Source organism: Stigmatopora argus, chromosome 10 (assembly GCF_051989625.1).
Source record: "Stigmatopora argus isolate UIUO_Sarg chromosome 10, RoL_Sarg_1.0, whole genome shotgun sequence".
Classification (NCBI taxonomy): domain Eukaryota; kingdom Metazoa; phylum Chordata; class Actinopteri; order Syngnathiformes; family Syngnathidae; genus Stigmatopora; species Stigmatopora argus.
The window spans coordinates 130-19,292 of NC_135396.1; the positions used below are offsets into that span (position 1 = coordinate 130).

At 42.7% G+C, this 19,163-nt stretch overlaps 1 protein-coding gene and 1 long non-coding RNA gene across 6 annotated transcripts; one reads left to right on the forward strand and one right to left on the reverse strand.

Moving 5' to 3' along the window:
• Positions 1 to 484: 484 nt before the first annotated feature.
• LOC144083637 (uncharacterized) lies at positions 485 to 7,023 on the reverse strand. 2 transcript variants are annotated; one of them, XR_013303586.1, is made up of 3 exons: positions 6,930 to 7,023; positions 4,891 to 5,037; positions 485 to 690 (listed from the first exon to the last, which is right to left on the reverse strand). It is a non-coding gene; the product is annotated as an uncharacterized LOC144083637 (long non-coding RNA). The 2 variants fall into 2 exon arrangements; XR_013303587.1 differs by lacking the exon at positions 6,930 to 7,023 and adding an exon at positions 6,080 to 6,288.
• A 24-nt stretch (positions 7,024 to 7,047) lies between these two features.
• On the forward strand, positions 7,048 to 12,414 carry LOC144083636 (uncharacterized). Of its 4 annotated transcripts, none has more exons than XM_077611621.1 (2): positions 7,048 to 7,430; positions 9,289 to 12,414. In XM_077611621.1, exon 2 carries the CDS (start codon positions 9,583 to 9,585, stop codon positions 11,749 to 11,751), a length of 2,169 nt encoding a protein of 722 aa, XP_077467747.1. In that variant the 5' UTR covers positions 7,048 to 7,430; positions 9,289 to 9,582; the 3' UTR covers positions 11,752 to 12,414. The 4 variants fall into 4 exon arrangements, with proteins under 4 accessions (XP_077467747.1, XP_077467749.1, XP_077467748.1 ...); XM_077611623.1 differs by having other exon boundaries at positions 7,048 to 7,419; XM_077611622.1 differs by having other exon boundaries at positions 7,048 to 7,398.
• Positions 12,415 to 19,163: the final 6,749 nt, after the last annotated feature.

Here is a 19,163-nt window from a genome sequence, read left to right on the forward strand (position 1 = left end):
ACCCTAACCCTAACCCTAACCCTAACCCTAACCCTAACCCTAACCCTAACCCTAACCCTAACCCTAACCCTAACCCTAACCCTAACCCTAACCCTAACCCTAACCCTAACCCTAACCCTAACCCTAACCCTAACCCCAACCCCAACCCCAACCCCAACCCCAACCCTAACCCCTAACCCTAACCCCAACCCCAACCCCAACCCCAACCCCAACCCCAACCCTAACCCTAACCCTAACCCTAACCCTAACCCTAACCCTAACCCTAACCCTAACCCTAACCCTAACCCTAACCCCAACCCCAACCCCAACCCCAACCCCAACCCTAACCCCCAACCCTAACCCTAACCCTAACCCTAACCCTAACCCTAACCCCAACCCCAACCCCAACCCCAACCCTAACCCCCAACCCCTAACCCTAACCCTAACCCCTAACCCTAACCCCAACCCTAACCCTAACCCTTTAACCCTAACCCTAACCCTAACCCCCAATAACAAGAAGTAACTTACTTTTGACGACTTCAAAGATAGCGTCCACACGTTGCATTCTGGGATTCGTGAGGCATTCTTGGCTATGTGATGCATTCTGACGTACGTGATGCATTCTGGGATACGTGATGCATTCTGGGATTGCACGCATGTCATCAATTGGACAAGTTGGACCCGTAGTTGACGTGATTAAGGGGCCAGAACCTGTAAACAAACCTCATGTTTACCATACTATTTAAAGCTGAGGTACTTTTTACTTTGAATAATTATAAGGCACACTATCATCTCAGGATTACTTTTGGCCATCAAAAACACATTCAAAAAATTACCCCGGGAAGCACGATCAGTTAACAAATCTTAAATCTTACCTTACCCTCTGACGATTTTGAGTTCAATGGCCAATTTTACCTTCAAATTTCTAGATGTGCAATGGGACAGAAATAACACCCTAACCCCGTAGGACCCTAAACCCTTATCCTTACCCTAACATTAATCAATTACAAGAAGTAACTTAGTTTTGCCGACTTAAGAGATGGCATCCACACTTTGCATTCTGCGATACCTGATGCATTCTGCTATTGCACGCATGTCGTCAATTGGACGAGTTGGACCCGTAGGTGACGTGATTAAGTGTCGGTAGAATATCCTGTAACCTACTATTTAGGGCTGCAGTACTTTTTACTTTTAAAAAATTACAAGACACACCAACATTTGAAAATCTTATAAATTAAATTTAACAATTTGTCATTCTCATTTAACATTTATCAACAAGAATCAAATAAACCCTGCAAAAAATATTTCTAATGTTCACACTGACAAGGGGACCACACCAGCTGAGCAAAAATGGCCAGAAGCTGAGCCAAAAAGGCCACAAGGGGGCCACACAAACTGAGCCAGAATGGCCACAAGGGGGCAGCATACCACACGAGCTGGGCCAAAATGGCCACAAGGGGGCAGCAAGGTGACTACACAAGTTAAGCCAAAATGTCCACAAGGGGGTGGTGAGGTGACCACATGAGCTAAGCCAAAATGACCACAACGGGGCAGCCAGGGGACGACACGAGCTGAGCCAAAATGGCCACAAAGGGACCACACGAGCTGAGAAAAAATGGCCACAAATGGACCATATGAGCTGAGCCAAAATGGCCACAAGAGGGAAGCAAGGTGACCACACGAAATGAGCCAAAGTGGCCAGAAGAGAGCAGCAAGGGGACCACACGAGCTGAGCCAAAATGACAACATGCGGTCAGCAAGGGGACCACACGAGCTTTGCCAAAATGGCCGCAAGGGAACCATACAAGCTGAGCAAAAATGGCCAGAAGCTGAGCCATAATGGCAACAAGGGGGCAGCAAAGGGACCACACGAGCTGAGCCAAAATGGCCGCAAAGAACCATATGAGTTGAGCCAAAATGGCCACAAGGGGGAAGGGGACCACACGGGGGCAGCAAAGGGACCATACGAGCTGAGCCAAAATGGCCACAAGGGGGCAGCAGGGCAACATTAATCAATTAGAAGAACTTTACTTTTGACAACTTGAAAGATGGCGTCCACACGTTGGATTCTGGGATACGCAATGCATTCTGGGATATGTGATGCATTCTGGGATGCCAAATTGGCCGCAAGGGAACCATACAAGCTGGGCCAAATGGCCACAAGGGGACCACACGAGCTGTGCCAAAATGGCCGCAAGGGAACCATACGACTTGAGCCAAAATGGCCGCAAAGAAACCATACGACTTGAGCCAAAATGGCTGCAAGGAAACCATACGAGCTGAGCCAAAATGGCCACAAGACCACACAAGCCTAGCCAAAATGGCCGCAAGAAATCCATACGAGTTGAGCCAAAATGGCCGCAAGGAAACCATACGTACGAGCTGAGCCAAAATGGCCACAAGACTACACAAGGGGGCAGCCAGGGGACCACACGAGCCGAGCCAAAATGGCCACAAGACTACACAAGGGGGCAGCCTGGGGGCCACACGAGCCGAGCCAAAATGGCCACAAAGGGACCAAGCGCTGAGCCAAAATGGCCACAAGAGGGAAATAAGGTAACCACACGAACTTAGCCAAATATGCCGCAAGGGAACCATACAAGCTGAGCCAAATGGCCACAAGGGGACCACACAAGCTGTGCCAAAATGGCCGCAAGGGAACCATACGACTTGAGCCAAAATGGCCGCAAGGAAACCATACGACTTGAGCCAAAATGCCCGCAAGGGAATCATACGAGCTGAGCCAAAATGGCCACAAGACCACACAAGCCTAGCCAAAATGGCCACAAGACCACACAAGCCTAGCCATAATGGCCGCAAGAAAACCATACAAGTTCAGCCAAAATGGCCACAAGACCACACGAGCCTAGCCAAAATGGCCACAAGGGGGCAGCCAGGGGACCACACGAGCCGAGCCAAAATGGCCACAAAGGGACCAAGCGCTGAGCAAAAATGGCTACAAAGGGACCAAGCACTGAGCTAAAATGGCCACAAATGGACCACATGAGTTGAGACAAAATGGCCACAAAGGGACCACAAGAGCAGGGCCAAAATGGCCACAAGAGGGAAGCAAGGTGACCACACGAACTGAGCCAAAGTGGCCAGAAAGGGACAGCAAGGGGACCACACAAGCTGAGCTAAAATGGCCACAAAGGAACTCTATAATTGAGCCAAAATGGCCACAAGAGGGAAATAAGGTAACCACACGAACTGAGCCAAAATGGCCACAGCGGGACCACACGGGCTGAGCCAAAATGGCCACAAGGGGGGGGGGGGGGTAGCCACACGAACTTAGCCAAATTGGCCGCAAGGGAACCATACGAGCTGAGCCAAATGGCCACAAGGGGACCATACGACTTGAGCCAAAATGGCCGCAAGGGAACCATACGACTTGAGCCAAAATGCCCGCAAGGAAACCATTCGAGCTGAGCCAAAATGGCCGCAAGACCACACGAGCCTAGCCAAAATGGCCACAAGGGGGTAGAAAGGGGACCACAAGAGCGGAGCCAAAATTGCCACAAGGGAACTATACGAGCGGAGCCAAAATGGCCACAAGGGGACCACACGAGCTGAGCCAAAATGGCTACAAGGGGACCACACGAGTTGAGCCAAAATGGCCACAAGAGGGAAATAAGGTGACCACACAAACTGAGCCAAAATGGCCACAAGGGGACCACACGAGCTAAGCCAAAATGGCCACAAGGGGGAAAAATGTGAGCACATGAACTGAGCCAAAATGGCCGCAAAGGGAAGCAAGGTGACCACACAAACTGAGCCAAAATTGCCACAAGGGGGAAATAAGGTGACCACGATTTGAGCCAAAGTGGCCGCAAGGGGATCACACAAACAGAGCCAAAATGGCCACAAGGGGGAAGAAAGGTGACCACACGAACTGAGCCAAAATGGCGGCAAAGGGACCACACGAGCTGAACCAAAATTGCCAGGAGTTGAGCCAGAATGGCAACAAGAGGGCCACAAGTGGAACACACGAGCTTAGCCAAAATGGCCGCAAGGGAACCACACGAGGGTTAACCCTTACCCTAACACTAATCAATTACTATGAAGACCCGAATAATAGTAGGCACTGGAATAATAGTAGGGAGTGGAAAATTCCAAATGAATTAATAATAGTAGGCACCGGAATAATAGTAGGCAGTGGAAAATTTCAAAAATAATGAATATTAGTAGGCACGAGATAATTAGTGTCTAAACAGATTCAATGCATAGAATTAAAGCTATGATGGAATATTTATTATAAAATCATAACAAGGACAATATTATTATTTTAATCAACAGTTTACTAGTAGCATGAAACAAAATAATATGTTTAAATTCCACAATTAGCTACAAATTAAAGTCATGATGATCGATTACATACTATGCGCACACGCATTCCCCTTTCACACGAAACAGGAAATGATTAAATCATTTCCTGTTTCGTTATTTAAGCAACTATGAGTCATAGCGCTTGGGTCCGAATACATTCACGGTCGCGTCACGACAACGCGGCGCGACCATAACACTTTTACGTGCACCCTATGTGAGTAAATATGTGCCGCGTTGCATTTGTACGGTTTTCTATTGCTTAATACGGGGAATTCCAATCATTAATACGGGGAGGAATTGGCCCAGGTTGACAGGTATGACATTGTAATTATGTATATTGCAACTCTACCAGTGGCAATTGCACGTTCTTACTAGTACTAGTACGTTAGTAAAAACAGCACGTGTGCTTTACACGTAGAAAGTTAATGACATAGAACAATGTTGCTGCTGCACGGACTTAATTGAGGCAAAAATTAATAATCGTAGGCACCCGAATAAGAATCGTAGGCATGCGAAAATTTGAGTTGAAAAAATAATCGTAGGCATACGATTATTCGGGTCTTCATATTACAAGAAGTAACTTACTTTTGACGACTTCAACGATGGCATCCACACGTTGCATTGTGGGATACATTATGCATTCTTTGATATGTGATGCATTCTGGGAGTGCATGTCGTCACACGTCGTCAGTTGGACCCATAGGTGACGTGATTAAGGGTCAGTAGAAGAACCTGTAAACAAACCGTGTTTACCATCCTATTTAGAGCTGCGGTACTTTTTACTTTGAAAAAATTACAAGGCACACCAACATTTGAAAATCTTACAAATTAAAATTAACAATGTCATTCTCTTTAAACCTTTATCAACAAGAATTAAATAAACCCTCCAAAAAATATTTCAAATTCAAATGTTCACAGTGAGCATTGTCACAAAAAGTTGCACCCAATACCACGACAAGGGACCTGTGCCTAAATAGCCACAAGGTGGCAGCAAGAGACCATATGACCTTAGCCTAAATGGCCAATGGCAATAAATATACTGCAATAATTTTCTACCAATTATTTATTGCGGACCGCTGTGAAGAAGGACTTATCGCCTATCCTAACCCTACCAACCCCATGATCAGATAGTAACAGGCACTAAACTTCAGTAAGAGATTTCAAATATGGCTCAAACTTTTAAGTTACTTTTTATAATAAATAATTCATAACAGCACCTAATACCACGACAAGGAAAAACAGCAACCAAACTGAAATTTCTTTGAAAGGACACCTACGTCTAATATGAGTGAATAAAACATCTAATATTCGCCACTTTGAACACATGAATTTGCATTAGACGACAGCTTGAGACGAATTCAAAGATGGGGTCCACACGTGAGGTTGATTAAGGGACTGCCGAAGCACCTGTAGACTTAACAGCTTTTTCCCATAACTATTTGAGCTGCGGTAGTTTTTACTTTGAAAAAATTTACAGGTGACACTGACCATAGTCGCAAAAAGTTGTACCCAATACCACAAGGAAAAAGACCAACCAAACAAAACGGAATTTCTTTAAAACGTCTAATATAAGTAAATAAACGAGCCAATAGTCGCCACTTTGAACAAAACTTGAGTCTTACGGGGTTTGGAACGTTAACATTTATTTCAACAATTTCGACGAAGGGTCACAATGAATAGTTATAATAAACTAGTTTCAGCAAAATACTATCGCCAAATAAGCGTGCAAGAATACGCCAAAACGGAGAAAAACAATCAATTACAAGACACTTACATTCTGCGACTGCTTGAGACGGCGTTCGACTTGTAAAATGGCGTCCCCCACGTGGCGGCTTGCCTTTGTTCGACAAGGAAACGCACAACGCGCATGCGCGGGCAAAAAGAGGGCTTTCTGGGTAATGAAGTATACTTGTGCACACAACACCGCCCAATTTTACTTCTATTAAACACATGTTATCACTATTAAAACACTAGATATGTGTTACTTTGTTAATAGATGGCGAATTAGAAGAAATAAAACTTTTTTTTCCAATCCGATATCCTGTTTTTGGTGTTTTTTCAGAGAGTGGGAAATAATTAACTCCCCCCTCTCTCTGTCCGTCTCTCTATCTCTTCCCCCTTCGAAATCCGTATAATTTTAGTACTATTAAAGACATTTTAGTAATATTAAACCACTAGTTATGTGTTTCTTTGTTGATAGATGGCGAATTAAAAACATTTTTTTCCAATACAATATCCTGTTTTTGGTGTTTTTTCAGAGGGTTGGAACGAATTAACTTTTTTTTTAAATTGTCGCCACTTTGAACAATACTTAAGTCTCACGCGGACGTCCGGAATGCTAACATTTAATTTGACGTCAATCACGCCTATTAAAAAGTTTCAGGTTAAAATGCTGCTAAAGCCGAATGAACGTCCCACAAAACGCAAAAAAAGAGAGAGAAAAATAAATTGCAAGGAGAAAATGACCATACTTCAAAGCCAAACGCTGACCAGACATGGAGGCCATGTCGTCAATACACTAACTACTAGAGCCATGACTAGGGCAACATTGCAACTGCGGCGCATGTACAACACAAAGATAAAAATAGCCAACTTTAGAGTTATTATGAATGGAATGTACTCACGTTCTTTCACTGACGCACAGTCCACATTCTCGCGACATACATGCGTCACGTGAGTGAGTGAGTGGACTCGACGCAGCTTTTCGTCGTCACTCTCGCTCCCATCGTGGCTTTCGCGAGTGACGTAGGGGAAAAGGAAGTTACGGAAGCTTATTGCGTTCACCTTAAAAATCCTCCGTTTTTCAAAATAAAAATACTTTTATGCGGTTGTTTAATTTCTCGCCAGATTTGAGACAGGTTCACAGTTGTACGCCGTAGGGGCTTTATCTTAAATTTAACGTGCAAATAGTATCACAACATTGCCCCTCTTAAACAAGTATAATTACGATGTTTAGCGATACCATTTAATGAGATATCTTCCCCACATCCATCAGAAATCTAAACTCGCGCTAACATAACACACATTCCCCTCTGCGGTGTATGAACAGATGTTTGGTTGGTGATCTGCCTCCTACTAGCTGACTGAGGAAAGGTAAGTGGAAGACAGTGAGAGGTAAGCGAGAGGTAAGCGACCTGTATCCTCAATAATAATAATAATAATAATAATAATAATAATAATAATAATAATAATAATCGGACATAGGCCCTGTCGTCATTATCACAACCCAGCAGCAGATTGAAGAGGATAGTCCAAGGTGGGCTACAACAGCCCACAACAACAGCGGAATGACAAATTACAAGTCCGTAACTTACACTTATTAGGTCTTTTGCCGATTAAACGTAGCTTATGGAGAAGCACCATCAATTTCGTCACACGCAGTTTCTGCGTGTGATGACAAGTAGGCTCTTGTGTTGTGATAATGACGACAGGGCCTATGTCCGATTATCTATATATTCTCAATTTTGATGACGTGCACCAAAAAGGTACCAGACTTTAAATACGATCCGTACATTTTGGTTGCTTGTTTATAAATTGAAGAGTTCAAAAATTGTGTTGACAGTAACACACTTCAACATCGCGGTAAAAATAAAAAATAAAATTAAAAAGACATTTTGTTAACTCTCTCTTTCTCTCTCTCTCAGACCAAAGTGGGCATTAATTTGAATATTGGGGGGGGATCAGATACAAAGGAATTTTCATATAAGGATTTTTTTAAAGCTTGCTCGTCTTTTAATTAACTTGATTTAGTACTTAGGTTTTGAGCTCTTTCAGGTTTCTTGGACAGCTAGGAAGAAGGAATTATGGGTCTCAAGATAAGTGTGGAATGTATATAACGTATACAAGACTTGGGTGATATAATATACAAAGTACATGTTCAGTGTAAGTGATGTGAAAGGTTTGCAGACTGGTGATTATATATATATATATATATATATATATATATATATATATGTATATATATATATGTATATATATATATGTATATATATATGTATATATGTATATGTATGTATATGTATATGTATATATATATATATATATATATATATATATATATATATATATATATATATATATATATATATATATATATATATATATGTATATATATATATGTGTGTGTGACATACTAGTGTTTGATTTATTAATGGTTGAATGTTGAGAATGCACAACGAGTTTGGATTGAATGTGTGTATCGGTGTTCGATTGTTGATCCTTGGATCCACATGGCAAGTGTGGGGCATGTTAAAGAAGATCGGTATTCGATTATTGATGTCTTAGCAAATAGCTTGAGGCACGGGTTGAATCATTACAGTAAAAGTTGGATTGAAGTAACAGCAACATCTCACTGTTCTGATTATTTCCCCGTGTGTGTCAAGGTATGCTGTTTGTTGTAAAGGCTGTTTGAGTTTGGGGTTTGTAATATACACTGTTTAGCGTGTGAGAAAAGAGATAATGGTTATTAATGTTTATTTACTTTTGAATTACGGGCGTGAATGTGAGAGTCTCGGGTCACGCACATGGAATAGCATTTAGCACGAATTACGGGCGTGAATGTGAGAGTCTCGGGTCACGCACATGGAATAGCATTTAGCACGCTACCTTCGGCCACCATTATCGTTGACAGTGTCTATAACGGTCATAGAAAGGATTTTATATTATGGATATTGCATTGTTTGCTCTGTTGAATAATAGTAGGACTACTAGAAGTTGTAAAAGGAAAAGATATAACAAGTTATGACCGTGTGTTGAACGAGTGTGTGTGTGCATTGGGTTTTGGGTTCTAAAGTGTTGATAATATATATATTTATATATATAGGTGTAATTGTACATTATGTTTTGGGTTCTAACGTGTTGATAATGTATATATATGGGTTTAATTGTATGTTATGGGTTTTTGTGTTAATTGATTACAGTAAAAGTTGGATTGAAGTAACAACAACATCTCACTGTTCTGATTATTTCCCCCTGTGTGTCAAGATCGAATGCAGGGTGTAACATTTTGGAGGCACCGCTGGGATTGCTGTTCAGATGTCCAGTGTCCAAGACCTGCTCACTGAATTCTGAGCCAGCTAAATCCCCCCACAAAACCAGGCCGATGGCAGTGAGAGGAGGTGTTGCTGTTTAAGAAGAACTGGAAGTTGGCGGTTGAGTACTTGTCATCTGAGGCCTACGAGATCATCAGATGGACAGTAAAGACGTGCCAGTTCAGAGTTCACTCCCTAACCCTAACCCCTCCTATACAGTCAACAGAGCTCCTAGATCGTCAACAAAATGGAACAGTTACTCGAAGAGGTGGTAGGAACATTGAACAACCTGACGGAAAATAACCTACTGGAAATATGTGATTTTCTTAACATATTAAGAAGTGTTAAACGGAAATCGCGTCTATCATTAGTGGCTCACATTGTGAAGTACCTAGAAAGAGAAGAACTAGAGGAACTGCAGGATGAAGGCATGTCTCAATTGTTGAAACTGAAAGATAAAATATCAGATATGAAGCATGAAGTCAAAATAGATGAAAACGAAAAGCAAGGATCAAGATTGGAAGAGACTCCAATAACTTTGCCCCAGCTACCAGATGCTGCGGACCCTCAAGGGGGTGTGTCTCCCCAGCCCCAGCCAAGCTCATACTGGCGCAAGGACTTCAAAATTGCCGCCCAAATAGGTGAACCAGGCCAGAGGGACAAGCTGACATTCTCCAGCCTTGTTCATCAAATTGAAAATGGACTGAATAGGGGTTACCGAGATGTGGAAATTATTGATGCAGTTATCAGAGCTATCTCCCCCAGTTTGCAGCTACGTAATTATTTGGAAGAGAAACCTAACCTCACTCTTCCCACACTCAAACGCATCCTACGCGCTCATTTTCAGGAAAGGAGTGCTACCGACCTCTATGTGCAGTTAGCTTCAGAAGTGCAGCATATCAAAGAGACTCCTCAAAGTTTATTAATGCGAGTCTTAGTTCTTAGACAGAAGGTACTGTTTGCATCTCGAGAATCAGAATCAGGACTCCAGTATGACCCAAGTTTAGTCCAGCGTATGTGCTTGCACACGATACTCACTGGTCTCCAGAGTGACAGTGTTAGAGTAGATATGCAGCCTCTCTTGCTGAACTGTAAGACTTCAGATGAGCTTTTGCTAGAGCGGTTAAATGTAGCCTGTGCTAATGAAACAGAAAGGAGAAATAAAAAGAAGTTTAGTACCCCACAGGCAGCGACACATATTAGCAAGGTGCACTCAGAAGAACTACGACCTACCAATTGCCCTGGAGAAGAAAAACCAAAAGTGTCCCGTGAGGTACGAGCGGAGTTGACTGAACTTAAGGCAAGTGTTGCTTCTCTTAAAGATCTCAGTGCAGAGATAGCTCAGATCAGAGAGACACTACAGCAGGCTATGTTTCAGCCTCAGTCCTACCTCCCACCTTCAGTTAGAAGACCAGTTAGGGAGCCCCAGCCACCTTTTGCAAAACAAAATTACTACAGCAAGCCCCCAGCACCCCCCTGGAACACTAGCCGCCCTGCTTATGTCCCAAGAAGGTGTTTTGCTTGTCAGCAGGGAGGGCGAGATCTGAAGTGCACACATTGTTATCGGTGTGGGAGTGGAGAACATGTCCAAGCTGGATGTAAAATCCGAGGAGGCAGACCACTAAAAGAAGAGACTATAGCAGAGCTAACTCAGGAAAGGGAAGGTGTGGTTCGTGTGCTTTGTGGCACACCGAATCCACTGGCCATCGTCAATCCTCCCAGCATGCAACAGCAGCAGGTGGGAACTCAGCAACACCTGATGGTGGAACCTGCCGATTCAAAGGCAAAGATCAGACGACTTAGACAAGAGCTAGAAGAGAGGAATGAACAACTGCTGGACAACCGACACCAGCAGGAAAACATGGAGGAAGAAATAAAGAGGCTCCAGCAGGAGAATTTGAAGCTGCTCGTAGACGCCCGTGCAGCCCGCGCCTATCGCGATGAACTGGATGCGCTGAGAGAACGCGCAATCAAAGCTGACAAGCTGGAGTTATACAAGGCCAACGTGGAGAAAGGGAGACAAGGGATGGAGGAGGCGTACACCATTGCCACCGTGAGTGTACGAAAAGCTGCAGAACGAGGTAAAAAGCACTATGACACCAAAGTGAGGAGCTCCGTGCTACAACCAGGAGAGCGCATCCTGATAAAAAACCTGACACCAGAAGGAGGAAAAATTGACAAGAGTATGGAGAGAAATAAACAGCAGCCGGTATCTCATCTTCAAGAGACAGACCAAGACAGTGGTTACGAAGATGACTTTCACTACGAGCCCCTCCAGGTGCTAAATGAGAGAGATGCCCAAGGGATGGAGTCTAAGCACAGGCCACTGCCAGCGAATCAGAGACTCGAAGTGAAGGGCCCTGCTTCCGGACCAGTACAAGCAGAAGATGACTCAGCTGGAGGACCTGCCTGGTGAGGGAACAAATCTGGCTGTTGAAGATCCTCGTGATGATCATTTATCAGAGACCTCTCCGCCAACCACTGTGAATGAACCTGAGGCGTTGACTTATGAACGGCCAAGAAGGGAGAGACATCCACCACGACGAACGACCTATGATCAGCTTGGTGTCCCCTCCTGTTATAGTACTCAGTCACCACATCAGCTGCTAACTGCTTACCCTGCACCAGGAGTGGTTCCTTGGTTAGTACACCTGCAGCCATATTACATTCAACCACCCTTTATGTATGGACTCCAACAGGCTTGAGCCTACAAGGGTGACATGTATTATGCGAACATGGACTGTTACGGACTGTGATTACAGTTTCCATCCAGTGAACGTGGACCGTACGGGTTGTGGATTATATTTGAACTGTGGCCCTTGCCGCCTGGAGTTTTCATGAGTATCAGTTTACAGAAGAGGATGTGAAATGACAAGTTCGCTAGACTGTTCAGCATTACAACCAACAAGGGGAACATATTTGGAATATACTGATATCGGGACGACATTTGTTTTTGTGGGGGAGAGTGACATACTAGAGTGTTTGATTTATTAACGATTGCATGTAAAGAAGGTATAACGAGTTTGGATTCAATGGGTGTATCGGTGGTCGATTGTTGATCCTTGGATCCACATGGCAAGTGTGGGGCATGTTAAAGAAGATCGGTATTCGATTATTGATGTCTTAACAAATAGCTTGAGGCACGGGAGATGTGTTGAATCATTACAGTAAAAGTTGGATTAAAGTAACAACAACATCTCACTGTTCTGATTATTTCCCCCTGTGTGTCAAGGTATGCTGTTTGTTTAAAAGGCTGGTTGAGTTTGGGGTTTGTAATATACAGTGTTTAGCGTGTGAGAAAAGAGATAATGGTTATTAATGTTTATTTACTTTTGAATTACGGGCGTGAATGTGAGCGTCTCGGGTCACGCACATGGAATAGCATTTAGCACGCTACCTTCGGCCACCATTATCGTTGACAGTGTCTATAACGGTCATAGAAAGGATTTTATATTATTGATATTGCATTGTTTGCCCTGTTGAATAATAGTAGGACTACTAGAAGTTGTAAAAGGAAAAGATATAACAAGTTATGACCGTGTGTTGAACGAGTGTGTGTGTGCATTGTGTTTTGGGTTCTAAAGTGTTGCTAATATATATATTTATATATATATATATAGGTGTAATTGTACATTATGTTTTGGGTTCTAACGTGTTGATAATGTATATATATATATATGGTTTTAATTGTATGTTATGGGTTTTTGTGTTAATTGATTACAGTAAAAGTTGGATTGAAGTAACAACAACATCTCACTGTTCTGATTATTTCCCCCTGTGTGTCAAGATCAAATGCAGGGTGTAACACGTACTTAAAAAAAATCCCGTACACAATTTGAAATGATCAAAAAACGTATAAAATACGGGAAAAACGTATAAGTTGACAGGTATGTATTAAACACATTTTATTACTATTAAACCACTAATTGTGTTAATAGATGGCGAATTAGAAGAAATAAACATGTTTTCCAATCCAATATCCTGTTGTTGTTTTTTTTTCAGCGGGTTGGAAGGAATTAACGCCCCCACCCCTCTCTCTGTCCGTCTCTCTCTCTTCCCCCTTCGAAATGCGTCTAATTTTACTTCTATTAAACGCATTTTATTACTATTAAAACACTAGTTATGTTACTTTGTTAATAGATGGCGAAATAGAAGAAATAAAACATTTTTTCCAATCCAATATCCAATTTTTTGTGTTTTTCAGAGGGTTGGAAGGAATTAACGCCCCCACACCTCTCTGTCCGTCTCTCTATCCCTTCCCCCTTCGAAATGCGTCTAACTTTACTTCTATTAAACACATTTTATTACTATTAAAACACTAGTTATGTTACTTTGTTAATAGATGGCAAATTAAAAGAAATAAAACATTTTTTCCAATCCAATATCCTATTTTTTGTGTTTTTCAGAGGGTTGGAAAGAATTAAAGCCCCCACCCCTCTCTGTCCGTCTCTCTATCCCTTCCCCCTTCGAAATGCGTCTAACTTTACTTCTATTAAACACATTTTATTACTATTAAAACACTAGTTATGTTACTTTGTTAATAGATGGCGAAATAGAAGAAATAAAACATTTTTTCCAATCCAATATCCTATTTTTTGTGTTTTTCAGAGGGTTGGAAGGAATTAACGCCCCCACCCCTCTCTGTCCGTCTCTCTATCCCTTCCCCCTTCGAAATGCGTCTAATTTTACTTCTATTAAACGCATTTTATTACTATTAAAACACTAGTTATGTTACTTTAATAGATGGCGAAATAGAAGGGGCAATTTTGCCTAGGGGCAATTTTGAGTGTCCAATCAGTCTCCTCCGATGCATGTCTTTGGAAAGTGGGAGGTAAACAGAGTACCTGGAGAAAACCGATGCAGGCCCGGGGAGAACATGGAAACTCCACACAAGTGGACCGACCTGGATTTGAAGCCAGGTACCCACCCCACTGTGAGGCTGACGCGCTAACCACTCATCCAGCGGGCCACCCAGTGAGTACATATTATAAGATGATACAAACTATTGATAGGCTTGCAAATGACGTGGAAACGACAGTTCCAATTAAATGGGGACGTTGGGTCAAATTTGAAAGAAAAAAAACCCTATCCAATGATTTAGGAAAATCCTTTTCAACTCGTGTTACAGCAATCCACATTTGTAAATGATAAAGAAGTTAATTTGTTTGCCAATATCCACTCAATAGGAATTTGTTATTTATTGCTGACCCCTGTGAAGAAGGACTTATCACCTATCCTGAACCTACCAACCCCATGATCAGATAGATAGTAACAGGCACTAAACTTCAGTAAGAGAATTCGACTATGGCTCAAACTTTTAAGTTACCGTTTATAATAAATAATTCACAACAGCACCCAATACCACGACAAGGAAAAACAGCAACCAAACAAAATGGAATTTCTTTAAAAGGACACCTATGTCTATTATAAGTGAATAAAACATCTAATAGTCGCCACTTTGAACAAGTCTCACGGGGACGTTTGGAACGCTAACATTTAATTCAACAATTTCAATGCAGTCACAATCCGGCTCATGTCATCAATCCCGTCTACGAATAAACTAGTTTCAGCAAAAGATGCTGACGCCAAATAAACGTGCCAGAATACGCCAAAACGGAGAAAAACATTAATTAATTACAAGAGACTTACATTCAGTGACTGCTTGAGACCAATTCAAAGATGGCGTCCACACGTGGCAGCTTGAGACGAATTCAACGATGGCGTCCACACGTGGCGTTGATTAAGGGTCTGCAGAAGCACCCGTAGACTTAAGCCCCTTTTTCCATAACTATTTAGAGCTGCGGTACTTTTTACTTTGAAAAAATTACAAGGCACACCGACATCTAAAAATCGTATCATTTAAAATTAACAATATACAGTGAGTGGTACCTCGACATACGAGCACCCCGACATAAAAGCACCCGACATACGAGCAATTCGAGATACGAGTAAAATTTCGAGCAAATAATGATCTCTAGATACGAGACAAATTTCGAGCAAATAATGATCTCTAGATACGAGACAAATTTCGAGATACGAGAAAGCCAGTTGGCCAAGACATGAGAGGCTGTTTATGATAACATATATCAAATCTGGCCCGCCGCATCATTTTGTGTGGCCCGAGAAAGTAAATGATCAGTGCCAACTTCCTCTTTTATGATGAAATTCAAATGAAGATTGTAGATTATTTTCTGTTTCCTCATTTTAAATCAATAATTGAAAAAAAAAATGTACTCATTTGAATGTCCAAAAATGATCTATCGATTAGCACGATGGAGAAAGCTGTCAATTTATTAATCGATTCATTTTGGCAGCCTAGTTGGAGACATAACGGCCCTCCGGATGTCATCGAAACTACCATGTGACCCGCGACAAAAAAAACAGTTTGACACCCCTGGTCTATCCCCTAACCCACAGGTGTCAAAGTGGCGGCCCGGGGGCCAAATCTGGCCCGCCGCATCATTTTATGTTGCCCGAGAAAGTATATCACAAATGTCGACTTTCTGTTTTAGGATCAAATTCCAATGATTATAGGTGTATATTATATTTCCTAATTTTCCCCTTTTTAAATCAATAATTGCAATTTTGTAATCCAATTTTGTGTTTTTAGTTCAAATAGCATTTTGTAAAATCTCAAAAATAAATGTATAAAAATATTTTGTTTTCCATTTTAATATTGAACATGATAAAAAATATTTAGTTTCCTTTTGAAATGAAAAACATGATTAAAAGACGTTTTCCCTTACTAAGAAAATAAAAAGCTCAAATAAACATATGTAGTTTTATATCTATTACAAAAAGAGAATATTTAGGGCTTTTGATCCATGTCTTTTAATCTGATTTCAAATATATCTATACTATATCTCAATTTTATATCTAAAATGGTCCGGCCCACGTGAAATGGAGTTGACGTTAATGCGGCCCGCGAACCAACCCGAGTTTGACACCCTTGCCCTAACCCAGGGGTCGGGAACCTTTTTGATGGAAAGAGCCATAAACAATTCATATTTTTTAAATGTTAATCCTTGAGAGCCATGCTCCGAATTTAAAAGTCAACATACATGAAAATGTGTGCCTTTTTTTTAGTCACTTCACCACTTTTAAAGTACAAAAAGTCTTATCCACACGGTCACAGGAAATACTTCAAAGTCGTACTCAAATTTGAATTTGTTGACATTTTTTTCCCTGATAGGGGCTTCAGTACCGCGAGGCTCCCACCAGAGGAAGACACCGTGCCAGCCATCCTCCTTGCTCACCACCAGGGGGAACTGAAAACATGCCAAACGTGGCCACGTCTGCTGGCGTGTTCGGTCAGCAGAAGAACAACACTTCCTGTTCCTCCTTGTCCCTGTTTAACATTCACCACGAGCGGGAATCCTCAATGGGACAAGTCGCCAGATGGGACCACACACACAATGTGTCTCCTTCTGTGTCCCTAAATTTCCAATCTTTGCACGTCAATTTCTGTTTAGGATCATTTTCATCCACGTTTTTGCTATTTGATTTCACCATTTTTAGAGTCAGTGTGTTTTACACTTTAGAGTGTCTAAACGGACTTTCCTGGAACAGGGTGACAATGAATTTTCTCCCGTCTCCAGTAATCCCCAAGCTTCTAGCACACATAATGGCGAAGGATTCTTGCCTCAGCTTCTAGAGACGGTTGTCACTTGCAATCCTGTTCAATGGGACCCCAGTCTCCACACACACTTTCCACATTCACGCTATGGAGGTTAACCTTAGGTCAGACACTCTTTGTCCTCTCAGTTGTATAGACGTATTCTGTCTGTTTACCTAACCAGGGACTAGTATTCGTTAGTTTTTTTTTTTTTTTATCTATCGCTGTTTCCTTAGACGCGACACACACACACACACACACACACACACATTCATACCCCAATATGAATGTTTGCTCACCAGAACAAGAGTGTCTCCACCGTCTGGTCAGTTGTTAACCCTTGGCTCCCCAGCCGCAGAAAAGATTTGGTTTCCGTGGCCACGGTCCGTCCAGAGGTCGACGCCGCGTCTGGCGATCCTCAGGTTGTGACTGTTACTCAAAAGAATATTTAATGTCAGGTTAATTCATTTAACATTTTATGATAGCGTCAGAAAGCAAAAGACTCTGTCATGTCTGGACATGTTCTGTTGAGGGGAAGAAGCAGTGCTGACTTCTCCAAATTCCTTCCAAATCTTTTGAATGCTGCGCTCCCCCATTTATTCAGAAGGAATAGGTGTGTCCATTACAGAGAATTAATGCATGTGTGTGTGTGTGTGTGTGTGTGTTTGCAAAGCCTCCATCTGAAGAACACAATTCTCCCGTTGCAGCCCGGCAAGCACGACAGCTCTTCTATCTGACCGGGGAGAGATCTCACGATCCCATAACAATGATGGAATGGTCTGGAGCGTGGCCTCTTCTCCCGGCACTATCGTCCACCGCACGTGCATGACAGTGGAGGCACGGCCGAGCGGCTCCAAAGATGTCCGGTACTAGCACAAAGAAACCGAGCCACGCGACGGGTGGAGTCCAATCGCAAAGGTCGCAAAAAGGAAAAAGAAAAAAGCACAAAGTACAAAGCAAAGTATATGGGAAAGCATTATGAAACACTAAAATGCAATTAAAAAAAGTTAGAAAAGCAGCAAAAACACAAAACGAGCAAGAGCGGACGGCGCTACCGCTACCGGCTGCCGCTTGGCCGGTGCCATCTTAAATGATTATTATTATTTTTATTTTTTTAAATCAACTTTTAAAAATGGCCTACTTTTCTGCAAACACACTGGTGGGCCCAAAGTACTTTTTAGCCATGGGGAAACTTGGTACAAAAGAGGGAGTCCTGCCAGTTTGAAAACACCATCCCAACTGGGAATTTAAAAGAAAATGGAGCAAGCGCCTGACTGGGCAAAGCAAGAAAGCTTGAGTTGGATTTCACAATGTGTAAATGTTGGGGTTTGGGTGTCACACGTTTCCTTTCCTATCGTGCAAGACACCATTGGCTTTAAGAGTACAAGAGCGTACAAATGATGTGGCATTTGACGCCCATGTGCGCTATTGGTACGCTCCCGACACAAAAGGCCCCAAGATGAAGTTTGGCGTGAAATAGTCTGCACCTCTTTTCAACTCTTTTCATCACGATGGGTGACAGTTGTCAAGCCATTGTCAGTCGTCGTCACGCCAAGCTGTTTCCATCCTATGCAACATGTTTTATTCATTTCCTCATTCTTTTCTTTCCTCTCCTACTGCGGCATTTCCTCAAAAGTCACCTCTTCTACTGTCACACGCGGGCAGAGTGTGTGTGTGTGTGTGTGTCAATGTGCGTATGCTTGACAGCGCGCGTGAGTGCGGCTGGAGAATTAGAGCTGGCACTAAACTGATAAACAACGTTAAGTCGACAAAGCGCTCGTACGCGCGCTCGTACGCACGCACGCACGCACGCACGCACGCACGCACGCACGCAAGCACGCAAGCAAGCACGCAGAGTTGCCCGGACTGTCTCATTGTATCAGGTGCTCACTACGTGACGCCGACTGAGCTCGTACTGAGTCCTTCGAAAGATTGCATGATGCGCTTAACTCTTTGATTGCCATCTCAAAGGTGACCTGAAAAACCTTTGGCAGAGGAGCGTAGGGACCAGACAATTGCGGGACTTTCCCGGACGATGAGCTCTAGGTGTCAATTGAAACGTACCATTTCCATACGCCATCCAAATAACGTATAGAAAGGGTGTGTGATGTTCGGCAGTCGAGCAGATCGAGTGAAAGGTCACCGTTAAAGTTGACGGAGGGCCCCGAGGTTGGCGCGGCGCTAGCTACCCATAGTGTGTCCGTTGAAACGTT